The 13,526-nt window shown below is 45.2% G+C and overlaps 1 protein-coding gene across 1 annotated transcript in view; it reads right to left on the bottom strand.

Moving 5' to 3' along the window:
• Nucleotides 1–13,526, bottom strand: part of Dnah6 (dynein axonemal heavy chain 6) — a 211,279-nt gene that overhangs the window by 114,733 nt on the left and 83,020 nt on the right. The window contains 6 exon segments of the mRNA XM_028855187.2: nucleotides 335–457; nucleotides 1,313–1,868; nucleotides 5,381–5,488; nucleotides 6,236–6,384; nucleotides 9,650–9,817; nucleotides 11,137–11,274. Coding sequence (XP_028711020.1) covers nucleotides 335–457; nucleotides 1,313–1,868; nucleotides 5,381–5,488; nucleotides 6,236–6,384; nucleotides 9,650–9,817; nucleotides 11,137–11,274 — 1,242 coding nt within the window.

Raw genomic sequence — 13,526 nt, forward strand, 5'->3', positions numbered from 1 at the left:
GCTCTGTTCTTTTGGGGGTGGCGGAACAGTAAGGCGGAGGGAATACCTCACGTTGGTTTTTAAGAGGAACCAGTTTGCAGAGAGGGTGCTGGGTGGAGAGGGCGGGAGGCAGACTGACAGGCAGCTGGCAGGTGAGGCAGTGCAGAGCACACTTACGGGGTGTGTATATGTTCTTGGAGGATCCAGGGATGTGTTGGGAGAGAGACAAGCTAAAATGATGCAATTCCTCTACTCACACATACCACTAGAGTGACCCACATTTGTGTACTGCTGGGCAATACGAGTCCCAACACATACTTGGGGGAGACTTGGAAGAACATCCAGCTGCACTTACTTTTTCAGAGATTCTGCTCATCCATGTTTTAACATAAGGCATCCACTTGAGTTCTTCCGGATCCACGAACACCATTCCACATCGGCTGACAGTCGCAGGAGAGGCCACCTTGAGATCTTGTACCTAAAGTTGAACAGGAAACAGCTAACAGGTTACTTCCATATCCTTTCAACCTCAGCAGTAATGAGTCACAATTTTAAAGTGTAAGCTCACCTGGAAAGGGATTCTGTACAAAGAGTGGGAGAACAGTATGCAATTTGAAAAGGATCAGGTGAAGGTTTAAGGTAGACCACATTATCAGTCTCCATTCCTACGCCCCTCTCTCCAGGATCTACCTATATAGCCCTGAGTGGTCTGAAGCTCACAGAGACCCACCTGCCTCTGCTCTCTGACTGCTGGGATTACAGGTGTGCCCACCACATCTGCATACAAAATAGGAATCATCATTTCCCCCCCTTTTCTCTATTGACTTTTCTTCTGTTATTCTTGTATCCTAACATCTAGCCACATACATGGCACACAGCAGATATTCTTCAGTATTTGATGGATGGGGGGCAGTGTCCAGATGGTATTTCCTGTGTATTTTTGTAGCTGTGCTTGATTATCATCCTTCTCACAGTCCCTCACAACAGGGCAGAGAAAGTAGTGTCCATTCCTGGCACAGTGGAGTAATTTGTTCACAGAAGGCCTAACATTATTTTTACCTAGAGATTAAAATTATGTAAGCCACACACATATCTGCTTCCAAAAAAAGAGCAAGTGAAAGTAGAATTAATTCTACTTCTATTTTATAGACATGGGAACATCTGACAGGTGGTGTCAACCTATTACAAAAGATAATTTAATAAGTACTCAGCAAGTAAATAAAACACCATCACAGATAAATGATGAAATGATATATCACTGAAAAGTAAGTTGTTTTTGATGGTGGTGGTCAATTCATTGAGTATTTCACTTCCCAGTAAGGCCTGCACTTACCTCAAAAAGCATGTGAATTTGAGGTGTGAGTTTAATCCTTTCACTGTTAGCCAGACACAGCATCTTGTTGTCGTCCAAGACTGTATTCATATTTTCAATCCACAGAGCATCCACAGGTCCATCACTGATTATCCATTTATGATCTTCTGAAGTATCGTTCACAGCTGCTCGGACACTGAGTGCCATCAAACCATCCTTCCATTCCAAGGTTACATTATTGACTTCCCCATATAACTCACCCATTGTGATCGATTTCGGATTAAGAACGTAGGTTTTTACAGGCTGATAAAAAGCATTGCCTGTGTTGAGTTTTTCCAGATTCCCTAAAGTTTCTGCTAATACTTGGTAAACTGTGGTCTTGCCGCCTCCTGTCGGTCCCACTAACATAACGCCATGCCTCACCAGCATGGTTTCGTACAACTGTATCACCTTTTTGACCATGCATAACTCAGGCTGAAGGTTTTGTCCAATCATGACCTCCACAATTGTCGACTGCAAAATGCCATAGTCATGTTCTGGGATTAGGACTCCAGGAAAAAGATCAGATATGATCCCACTAACAAAACAGAAAGGACGACAGTTAGGAGCTGCCAGCCACTCCTGTCTTCCTATACTTGTCAGTAACGGGATGACCTTTTGACCGTCTGTCCACATTACAAGTCTGTCCTGGGCTGTGCCAGGATCCATCCTTTTTTTTTTTCTGACCTCTTGAGTGATCTCACTTCCTGCTCAGCAGACTGGTGTGTTTTCTGTACAACAGGACTTCCTTCACATCAACAATAGGACTCATTTCTGTATTGCCCACAGCGCATGGTAGCACAGTACCAAACACCTAGCTGATGAATTTATCAATAGACTTGAAGTTTTCACTTCAATGCTTCCCCAAAGCATTATATATGCCCATGATCTATGTGGATATTGAGAAAAATAAGGTGGAAGCTAAGACAGAATGTTAGTAGGGGCTTTGGCAGCCGGTTATAAGGTAACTCCATTTAAACTCTTTTTATATAGGAGTATTTATATATTTTTGGAAGCTTCCAGAGAAGTAGGTTTCCATACAGCCTTTTCAAAAGGTCTTTAGTGTCGGCTCTCCCTCCACATCCCTCCTCCTCTACCCCACTCTCTCACTGCTACCCCCCACTTCATCCTTCCCGATCCCTCGTTCTGATTAACCCTTTATAACACCGTGTCCCCTCTCCCTTCCCTTGAAAACCCCCCACCTCATGACCCTTTACTAATTTCCAAACGGACCATGCTCCGGTGGAAGGTCACGCACCCAGGAGTATATGGGCAACACAAATTGGACTTAGTTCTTAAAAAAAAAAAAAGACATAAAATTAGGAGGGTAGCATGAGGGAGGTAGTCTGGGAGGGGTTGGGGAAGGGGGTGAATGTGATCAAAACACACTGAATGAAAACTTGAGAAGACAAATAAAGTCTTGCAAATGAAATAGAAAACTAGTATTCGCTAAAAAGGGAGGAAGGGAAGGGCTGTGGAAATTCTGAGAAACCGTTGAGAAGAGACATTCCTGTGGGAAGAAGGAGGCTCAGTCACCGTCACACAACGGACACACAGATATATTTGAGATGCACGTATATGTGCGTGTGACGTGAAAGCATAGGTAAACTATTTAGAGGAACAAAGGAGACTAATGGGAGGGAAAATGGGGAGGGCAGAAGGTCCCTGGGGATGTGCTCCATGTACAATATGGACTTGTATGAAAATGTCCTTATACAACACAGTGCCACGTATGATGCACATTTCAAAGAAGAAATGTTTAGAGTTAAAATAAAAATTATATTTTTATTTTCCAAAATGAAGACATAAAGTGGCAAAAGTACCAGATGGGAGTAAAAGGGGTGAATTTTGCACACTTTGGTAAGGAAGTCTCTCTAAGGAAGACGGAAAGTTGGTAAGGTAAAAAGTGAAACTAAATAGACACAAAGCAAACTTCAGAGGGATAGAAGGCGTCACACATACACGTAGTGAATGAATGACAGTCCCTCTGTAATCCCAGAGCTCTGTGAGCTGTGGCAGAAGGATCCTAAGTTCAAGGGCAGCCTGGGCTACACAGTGAGAGCCTGCCTCAACACCCTCCTCTTCAAGAAAGAATGAATGATAGAAGGATAGCTCCGTTGCCTATATCAGGTCAGGGTTTGAGTTTCTATAAACATAAGTAAAAGAACATAATGGGAAAATTATCTATGAATAATAAATGCTAGCAGACATGGGAAATGACAGCTGAGGCGTAGATAATTGAAGACCTGCATGTGAAAACAGTCCTCTGCTCTTGGCCACTCTTTGCATTTGAGGGGAAATCAGTATTTTCATACAACCATTTCTATAACTACGGAAGGACAAAAGCTCTCTGGAGTCGACATGATGGAATCTATTCAAATTAAGTATTTGCAGGACTGGAGAGACGGCCCAGCGAGGAAAGTGCCTGAGTTTGGACCCTTGGGACCACGGTAAAAGACCTAGGTAGCACACCTGTAACCCAGCACAAGGAAGGAGTAAGTTGGCAGAGACAGACAGATTCCTCAGGTCATTGGCTAGTGAGCCTAGTCAAATCAATGAGCTTCAGGTTCAGTGAGAGACCTTGCCTCAAAAAAAAAAAAAAAAAAAAAAAAAAAAAAAAAAAAAAAAAAAGTGGAGAACGATTGAGGGAGACATCATGCGTGCACAAAATCTATGACACAGAAAAATCTATGACACAGAATTCATTCACAAAATCTATGACACAGAAAAATCTGCTTCAAGGAATCTCCCTAGCAGAAATATGACAACTTGGCAAAGATAGGTGCGTGGAAAATAATGTTCAAATATCAAACCCAAGGAAATGAAACCGCTCAGCTAACACACATACAGTGTGCTGGCTGGTCTTATATCAACTTCACACACACGCTGGAGTCATCTGAAAGGAGGGAACCTCAGTTGAGAAAAGGCCTCCATAAGATCCAGCCGTAAGGCATTTTCTTAATTGGTGATAGATGGGGGAGGGCCCAGCCTAATTGTAGGTGGTTCAACCCCTGGGCTGGTTGCTAGTCCCGGGTTCTGTAATAAAACAGTCTGAGCATGCCAGAGAAGCAAACTGGTAAGCAGCACCCTCCATGTCCTCTGTTCAGCTCCTGCCTCCCGGTTTCTGCTCTCTGTGAGTTCCTGTCCTGACGTCCTCTGATGACGAACGTGATACGGATGTGTAAACCAAATAAACCCTTTCCTCCCCAACTTGCTGTTTGGTTAAGGTGTTTTGTCACAGCAGTTATAACCTGCCCCTTTCTGAATGGAGATGGAGGAGTAGATGGGGAGGGGGGTAAATGGGAGTCGGGGGAGGGAGAGAACGGGAGGAGAGGAGGGAGGTAAAACTGTGGTCGGTAAGTAAAATAAATGAAAAAGGTTAATTAAATAAAAAATAAATGATTAAAGCAGTCACATTCATATTTAAATTCCAAGCTGACTTGTTTTTCAGACTAGAAATTTCTCTAAGATCAGGAATTTAACAATTTGTAAAATGACAGTTTGGTGACCAATATTTTGAAAAACAAAAGGTGATTAGAATAGTGTTGTACATTTAGTTCATTTGTTCTAAACAGTGTTTTTTTTTGTTTGTTTGTTTGTTTTTTTTTGTTTTTCATGACAGGATTTTTCAGTAGCTCTGGTTATCCTGGAACTCACTCTGTAGACCAGGCTGCCCTCAAACTCACAGAGATCTGCCCACCTCTGCCTCCTGAGTGATGAGATTAAAGGCGTGCGCCACTGCCCACTGCCCAGCCTTATATCCTTTTTTTTTTTTTTTTTTTTTTAACTTCTGGTGTTTCTGAGATAAGGTCTCATGTAGCCCAGGCTGGCTTTCAGCTCCTGATCTTCCTGCCCCCTCCCGAGTGGGGGGCTCCCAGGCCGGTGTTGCCACCTCTGGCTGTGTTTCTTAAGGGATGCTCCAGACGAGATGAGAAATGGATTGGCTTTAAGGAGACAGAAAACCCTGGGAGCTGCATGCTTTCCCTCTACTGTGGCAGTGACCTTTACACCCCCTGCCCCCTCACTACCCCCGGAGCCCTGGGAACTTACCTGAACAGGAGAGCATCGTCTGTTAAAAATTTTGGCAAGTTGGAGTCTCGCAGAGCTCTGATCAGGACCACATCTTCACTTAGGTCTGGGTTCTCTCTTTTTAGAGACCTAAATTCAAGAGAGTCATTAAGATGACATTGAAGAGTGTAAGACAGAATGGAATGTTCTAGACCTGCGGGGTCAGGGACTATGCTGAGATCCCAGCTAAAGATGTGTCTTCCTCAGTGGGTTGATATACCTCTATCACAGCACAGGGACAAGTCCTTCATTAGATATAAAACCCAGAGGAGAGGGGCAGGGACATTTTCTCAAATACCCTTCCCTATCAATTGAGACTCTGTTCAGTCTGGATTTAGAGTCCTGTCAATGTGTCACAATGGCTCACATTGCTGTCACTTTCTGTTCCCTCTGTCTAGAATGACCCCTGCCTTTCTCTTCTGCCTGCTCCTTAAAAAAATGCATTTCTTTTATTTTTATGTGTGTGTGTGTCATACACACACACACACACACACACACACACACACACACACACACACGCCAAAAGAGGGTTGTTAGATCCCTTAGAGCTGGAGTTACTTGGGCACCAGAGGACAACCTTGGATGTCATTACCTACTTTGTTTTTTGAGGCAAGGTCTCTCAGCGGCCTGAAGCTTACCAGTTCAGGAACACTGCTGGCTAGTGAGCCCCAGCTCTTTGCCTGGCTCTGCCCCCTCAGCCCTGGGATGGCAAGCACACAGCACCGTCACGGCTTTCTCACGTGGCTTCTGAGGCCGGAGCTCACATTCGCACGGAGCTCACATTCGCACGGCCAGCCCTTTGGGGACTGAGCTCTCGTCTCCCTTGGGGTTTCTTACCCGGCCATGACCAGCACAGACTTGACGGCTCTCATGCCAAAGTCGTAGTGATCCTGCTGGGACAGCTGCTCACTGCAGAGCTTGTACATCTGCGTCATCTTCCTCGCTAGTATTTTACTGGATTCAAACCCTTCAGAGTACAGAATCACCTAGGAAAGAAGAGAGGAGGCAGTGTTCACGTTGTCTTGCCTTCAGCACACTAGACTGATGTGGATACACTGGACACCACTCAGTGAGGAGACAGTGGGTGAAAAGTGTGGTAGAAACGTGGCTGGCTGCCTAACGCTCCCGCATCCCCGCATCGGTATTACCTCGCTGTTCCCTCAAACTGTGAGCAGAACAAACCTTTCCTCCTTCAGTGGTTTCTGTCAGACATTTTGTAACGGCACCAAGGAAAGCAGAGGATATAAGGAGAAGAGTTTTACGAGCCCCAGGAAGAGTGACAGGGAGCGTGCTGTCCGGGATATGAGCGGTGACTCTGTCATCTCCGCAGACAGTGATGGAGCCTTGGTGACACTTGGCTTGAGGAGCGGCTGTGTCCAGTGTTTGAAAGTGTTCACACAGAGGTTGAACGGGGGTGTCAGCTCGGAACACAAAAGCAAGAATCAGGTTTCTTCAGGCTGAGGAGAGCTCCTCTGGTGGGGTGGAATTACTATTTGCCCCCTTTAGCCGAGGCCATTCAAGCAAAGGGTTGCAGCCCTTCTCCATCCTAGAAAGCTGCTATGCTTATTTACATTTATATGTGTGTGTATGTGTGTGTGTGTGAGTGTGTGTGTGTATGTGTGTGTGTGAGAGAGAGGGGGGAGGGAGAGAGAGAGAGAGGGAGGGAGAGAGAGCGAGAGAGAGAAGGAGAGGGAGAGGGAGAGAGGGAGGGAGGGAGGAAGGGAGGTGGGGGGGTGCATGTGCCATTGCATGCCTGTGGAAGTTCCAGAGATTGAATTCAGATTTTCAGGGTGACAAGTGCCTTAAGCTGCTGAGTCATTTTGCAGTCTTCCACAGCAGAGGGAGGGACGGAGCCTTCCTTCACCCATCATACCAGTGATCTGCCCTGACCATAGCAGGTGAGCTGGGAAGCAGGGCTTGAACCACACAGCCCACCCACTGCCTTCTGCTTTCTCTGTGGCTCTCCCACCGTTGACTCCACACTGTAGATGATGATGTAAGAACGTGATAGGACAGCTCATTTCAAAGGTGCTCGCAGTCAGCTTAAGGCCCGAGACAGATGAACAGGTGGCACAGGAGCCCTGCTAGAGTCCTGCTAAGCTGACTACCCCAAGCTAGAAGTTTAGAATAGAAAATTATTGTCAGCCGAGCTTGCCTAATGAGCCGTAGATGTGACAAGGTCATGCATCTGATAAACTAAAAAGACAGATGAAGATAAACTCACACAGGATGTGTGTTCAGAATAAGACAAAGTGGCAGACGGAAACCAAGACCTAGATGGTGTGTCGGATCAAATCCTCCCGGTTCCTCAGCCACAGAGGAAAAGGAGGAAGGGACTCGTGTTAGGGGTTCCGTCAGTGTGTCTGCCACTCTAGGCTGCTGCCCAGCTTTGCCAGGTCAGAAAGTCAGCTGCTTCATTTTCCCTACTTGGAGTCTCCATCGCTCTTATTATGAAGTGAGGATATTTGCCATAGTTAAAAGTGTTTGCTGATGAGAAACCCTGGCTATTCCTCTGTGGCAACAACAGGAAGCATGCCCAGAAGCCTGGACTTTGAGATTCCTCCAATTCAGGACTGAGCACCACAACCGTAGGGCAAAGTGGGAAATGTGAGCACATAGTGAGTGGGTCACAGAGATCTGCGAGAGGAAAGGCGCTGTTTGTCTGAACTGCCCTCCACATCTCCATGTCTGCAGGAGATACTACGGGACACCTCCGAACGCTCTGAGCATTATGCTAACTCAAGTTGAAATTCCTCTAGGGTTGGTCTGGTCTAGTCTTAATCAATTCCTTTTACTTCAGGTAGGGGATTCTTTAATAATTCAAAGGAATGTATTAGCCTCAGGAGTAGCCGGTGCTTTCCGAGAAATTCCATTCTAACAGGGGAAGTGTCCATCGATATGAAATGCAGCCCAGAGCTCAAGGGAGCTTTTGGAGTTCTGAAAGGAAGCCCTGTATTTTGATCTTGGCGCCAGACAGATGAATCTCTGTGCAAATATTTGCTCATATCCGTATGAGCTGGGTGCACTTTATTGTACATAAAGCGTACAATTAAAAGTGCTCTGAGAAACACATGTAAAACTTACACACACAGGTCTTAGCTAGGAGGAAAGAACAAAATGTTCAAATAGAAGGGTTCCTTGATAGATGCAGAAAGAGTGAGCAATCACAAATAGTTGATTTATTAATGATTCCTGTTTTAACCCAAACTATTACAGACTACAAATGGACTCCCTTCTTCATAATCAAGTGATTATTAATATTCAAGTGATTAACACAGCTTTGACTCAACACTACTTCTTAATTTTGTCTTTTTTTTTTTTTTTTTTTTTTTTTTTTTTAGATAAAGTCTCACTATATTACCCAAGCTGGTTTTGACTTCACAATAATCCTTCTGTCTTAGCCTTCTGAGTGCTGGGATTACAGGCGCAAGGCCCCAGACTGGGCTCCAATACTTCTTGACTCAAATTTACATCCGCAGAGAAATGAGGATAGTGCTGTTTTATTTTTTAGAACAAATCCCGACACTTAAACTCCTAGAGATGAATTGACTAAACCCCAGTAAATGGGTTAATTAAATACACTGATTCATCCCATTTTTAGGAATCTGCTATATTCTATGAACCATTTGGGGAGAACTCTGGATGTTGGCAGTAAGACTGAAAACCACACACGCCGGCAGAATGAGACAGTCCCTGTTTGCTCGAATTCACACCCCAGGTGAGTGAAAATGGGCAGTCATTGCTTGAGTGCTTAGAAAGTGAGATGTGGAAGCTGAACTGTCGATGTGTCATGATCGAGAATCGCCTGGGAAGAGAGTCTTAGATCTGGTTGGCCTGTGGTTGTGTCTATGGGGGCATGGATTCACTGCTGGGGTCAAAGCCTGCCCACTGTGGGCGGCTCCACTCCCTGGGCTTGGGCCCCCGGACTGTGTAAGTGTGTAAGTGAGCTGAGCCCAAGTAAGCAAGCATGGATTCATTTCCCTTGGTTCTGGATTGTGGATGTGACTAGCTGCTTTAAGTTCCTGCTCCCTTTTCTCACCAGCTTTGATGGACCGCAATCTGGAGTTAAGAGCCAAAATACATCCTTTCTCTCCTAAGTTGCTTTTGGTCGAGGCATTTTATCACAGTAACAGAAAAGAAACTGGGAAACAAAAGGAGTCTCTGCCTTGAGAGGATTAGGCGGTTCATGTCGATGGACACTTCCCCTGTTAGAATGGAATGTCTCCTCGCTTCGGTACGGTCTGAGCTCACCTCTGCAATCAGCGCGTAATTGGGGACCATCATGGCGAATGGTCTGAACAGGGCTTTCAGGTTGTCTGGCAATTCCGTTCTGCCAGCGTAGCCAGGGTTCATGGTGATGAAAGCCGCACAGGTCATGATGAGTTTGATTTCCCGCCCCTCAAACATGAATCTGGAGAGCTGTTCAAAGAGAAGGTGTGACGGGTGAGAGCTTCTCGGAGAGTTCCTCACTTCTTTCCCACAAGCATTTCATGAGTCAGACACTCACTTAAGGAGCGGCCAAGCACCGCCCACTGAATCCTTTGTCTCTTGAGCTGCCTCCTTCCAGTCTCTTCTGGGTTCAGTGTTTACCACTCTCTGCTTCCCTGGCCTGCCTTGCCCGAGTTGTGTGCTCCTTCCTGACCCAGTCCTGAAAGCTTCCGGTCTCAACATCTGCTGAGACTCTTCAGTTTACCTCAGACTTCATGGCTGGTGAGGCCTCTCTACTCCTGCTTTCTGGTGTCCTCCCAGGAAACTCTAGTCTGGTTTTAGTCTTTGAGTGGTGTGGCCTCTGCTCCCCTGGGACACTAAGACAGAGTCTGGGGAGAGTAACCTTCTGAGGATTCTATGTTGGACTTAACTCTTTACCAGGGCACCTTTCAATGGTAATTTCCCCTGAGCTGGGGTGAGTCCAAAGACCCCCTGCTTTGCAATATGATCCTTACTGATGGAGCCCGAGGAAGTCTGAGTGTCTCCTGGAAGGGGCTGAGGGAGGAATTAAGAGACTTGGGGCAGTTAGTTCCTTGAGGGAATGAGGAAGGTTCTAGTCTGTGTTGGCTGAATTGTGCTGCTCTTTGGTGAGCGAACCTAGAAGGTCCTACCCCTCACAGCTGTCACCTCCCAAATACAAAACCTCCTTCTTCAGGAATGACTCACATGGGGGTACATTAAGTAGCAGGATCACTCAGATTCTCTATTTGGCCCTCAGATTTTCCCGTTCAATGAGCTCCAAAGAGCTCATCTGATGAGGTATGGACTCTTTGGATTCCTCAGGTTTTTCTCTCCTATTTTTTCGCCAACACTAGGTTGACCCTGGAAGCCACAAAGGAAGTTATGGGGCCCAGAAAATGTGGCACTGAGGAAACATCAGGTAAATAAATGTCAAAAGTAAGGAAAAGAAAATGTGTGTATGTGTCTATGTACATTATGTGTATATGTTTGTGCATGTGTGTGTGTGTGTGTGTGTGTGTGTGTGTGTGTGTGTGTGTGTGTGTATTGGGGTGGGAAGACGGGTTTTCTGAGCTCAGGCACTAGTCTCAGAGTCTCTTTATGCTCAGGAACCAGCACAGCCTTTGTTTCCTCATTTTGTTTAGACCAGGACTTCATATACCCAAGTAAGCACTGTTACTGTGGCATTCATGGATTATACTGAAACCACCCTTCCTAATAAGGCACCGCTTGCTGAATTAATGACCAATCTGAGAAAGCGACATTGACAGCCAGCCACCCCGGAGTCTCACCTTTGCGGCTTTGGCGTTCCTAATGGTGATGAGTTGTTGGGCAATGACGGACAGGACTTCAATGTCAATTCGATTGAACTCGTCAAAGCAGCACCAGGCCCCGGACTGCGCCAAGCCGCTGAAGAAGCGCCCCATCATCTGAAAGGCAAGCGAAGCTGGTCAGCGTCGGGATGCACTGCTCTCTCCTCTGATGTTTACAGTTTGGAGCTAAGACACCGGAGAAAAAGAGGGTGGTCTCTGGAGTGTTGTTGCTCCTGGTATTCTAATGACGATGAGTGTTACAGATCAGAAGCAAGCACATTTCTCCAAGTATTTTTTTTTTTTTGCTTCTCTTTAAGTAGTTTGGATCTGATTTCTCTGTTAAATAAAACGATAACATGTAACATCTCCTTGGGGGATTTTTATTCATAACCTCCACTTATCTATGGCAAATACTTAGAGGTTCTCAAAGAGTACAACTCATGGAAGAGACAAACTTGAGGGTTCTGAAGAGGCCTTGGGGACTGTCACAAGTGGGGATTTCTGTAGTCTCGGAAAGGTGCCAGCTGTGGCAGCAGGAGGGGCGTGAGAACTCCCAACAGAGGCCCTGCTGCCCTGGGAGCGGGTCTGGATTTCTTCTTCTTCTTTTTTAAGATTTATTTTTATTTTATATGTTTGAGAATCTTGTCTGCATATATGTATGTATTCCATGTGGGTGCAGTGTCCACTGAAGCCAGAAGATTGCACTGGGAGCCACCATATGACTTCTGGGCACAAAACCTGGAGCCTGTAAGAGCTTTCAGCGCTCTGAACTCCTGAGCTGAGCCACCTTTCCAGGCCCTGCTAATGGATTCTGTAGCAGAATCCTAGTGGTGAATGAGAATGTCTGTGTAACTGTGCCGTCTAAGGTGTACAGTGTCTTTGGAGACTGGCAGTTTTGGTTGATATTCCTTTGTAGTATGCATTGTTTCTAAGAATGGAACTGATGCACTTTGTCTCAAGGTCAAGTGAACTATACTGTTACTATTCTTTCTCCTATTCCAGCAACCATAGGTTCATAGTCTCTCTCCCCCACCTCTCTTTCTGTGTATCATCATTTGTGTGTCTACACTCATACCTGTTCCCATGTGACAAAATCATGATGCAAAGGGGAAAATAATGACAGGAAGAAAATTTTGGGAAAAAAAGTTGCCAGAAGATGGAGAAACATTAAAACAGATCACACAACCAAGAGAAGTACATCCCAAGGTAGAAAAAGCAGAAATACAGTTCAGTGGGGTCTTCAAGAATTTCCAAACCCAACATCAGGACATGCAGGACAATTTGTGGTTCCTCATCTGTTGGTCTTTCCTTCTCCTCTTCTATGTGGAAGGTTGTTGAGATTTCAACACTGACTTTTCTCCATCAGATTAAAATACCAGGACCTCGTTGTAGACAAAGGAGTCTATTTAGGGGAGATACTACAAGATTGTGAGAGGTAAGGACATTGGTGGTGGGGCCAGGAAAGCAGAGACAGGGAAAGAAAGATGATTCCAGATCTCTCAATTCAGTCATTGATACTCAGTAATAAAAGATGGTTCTTTTCAGGAGAGAAAACAACTGAAATGTGGACACTTAGAAGGAAAATCCTAAGCTGTCACTCAAGAAGGTGCACTGGTTGTTCCATGTCCAGACTTTCTGTGGAGAAGTCTGCTCTCCATACAAGCTAGACCTGAAAGCACAGCTCACACTCTGGAGAAACAGGCTACCCACATAAACAACTTAGTCTTCTCTTCATACATATAAGCCAAGACGTCAACCAACATGTATTTGGGTGAAAACCAACATGCAGGAAAAGAAGGAATGAGACATGTGAGCAACCATGGAAGAAATGAAGATCATTTAGGAAATGGACAAGCATATGAAATAATTCCAGTGGAATCCTTAGAGAGATTTGAGAGGAAATTGCATTCTCGTAAAATACTAAGAATCTTGGCATAGAAAAGTCTTTGAAAATTAAAAATACTATGATCAACATTAGAAACATTAAATATGTGCTGAACAACAGAATGGGAAATACTAAAGATCAAGAGGCATTGTGGAGCTAGGGACTTTTCCTTGGGCGATGCCTGTCTTTTGAGGTACACGAAGATGTCCAAGCAATACACATGTGTGTGCAGTTTAACAAAAGTAAGAAAAACGTTCCTGAATTTGACTTTTGATACCAGTTCTTTGCTAAACCATGGCTCCTTGAGTACATGCCTGTACAAATGACCCTCTCATTCTGCCACTCTTGGTCAAGGAGGACTGTGGGAGTTGGAAATCCAGCCCTCACCTGGGTTGTCTGCATCAAAGTCCAGTAGATGCTAAGAGCACCCTGGCCTCACCCAAAGAGTATCTTAGTATGACACACTGACCCAGAATGCAAAACT

Source organism: Peromyscus leucopus, chromosome 3 (genome assembly GCF_004664715.2).
Source record: "Peromyscus leucopus breed LL Stock chromosome 3, UCI_PerLeu_2.1, whole genome shotgun sequence".
In the NCBI taxonomy this organism is placed as follows: Eukaryota; Metazoa; Chordata; class Mammalia; order Rodentia; family Cricetidae; genus Peromyscus; species Peromyscus leucopus.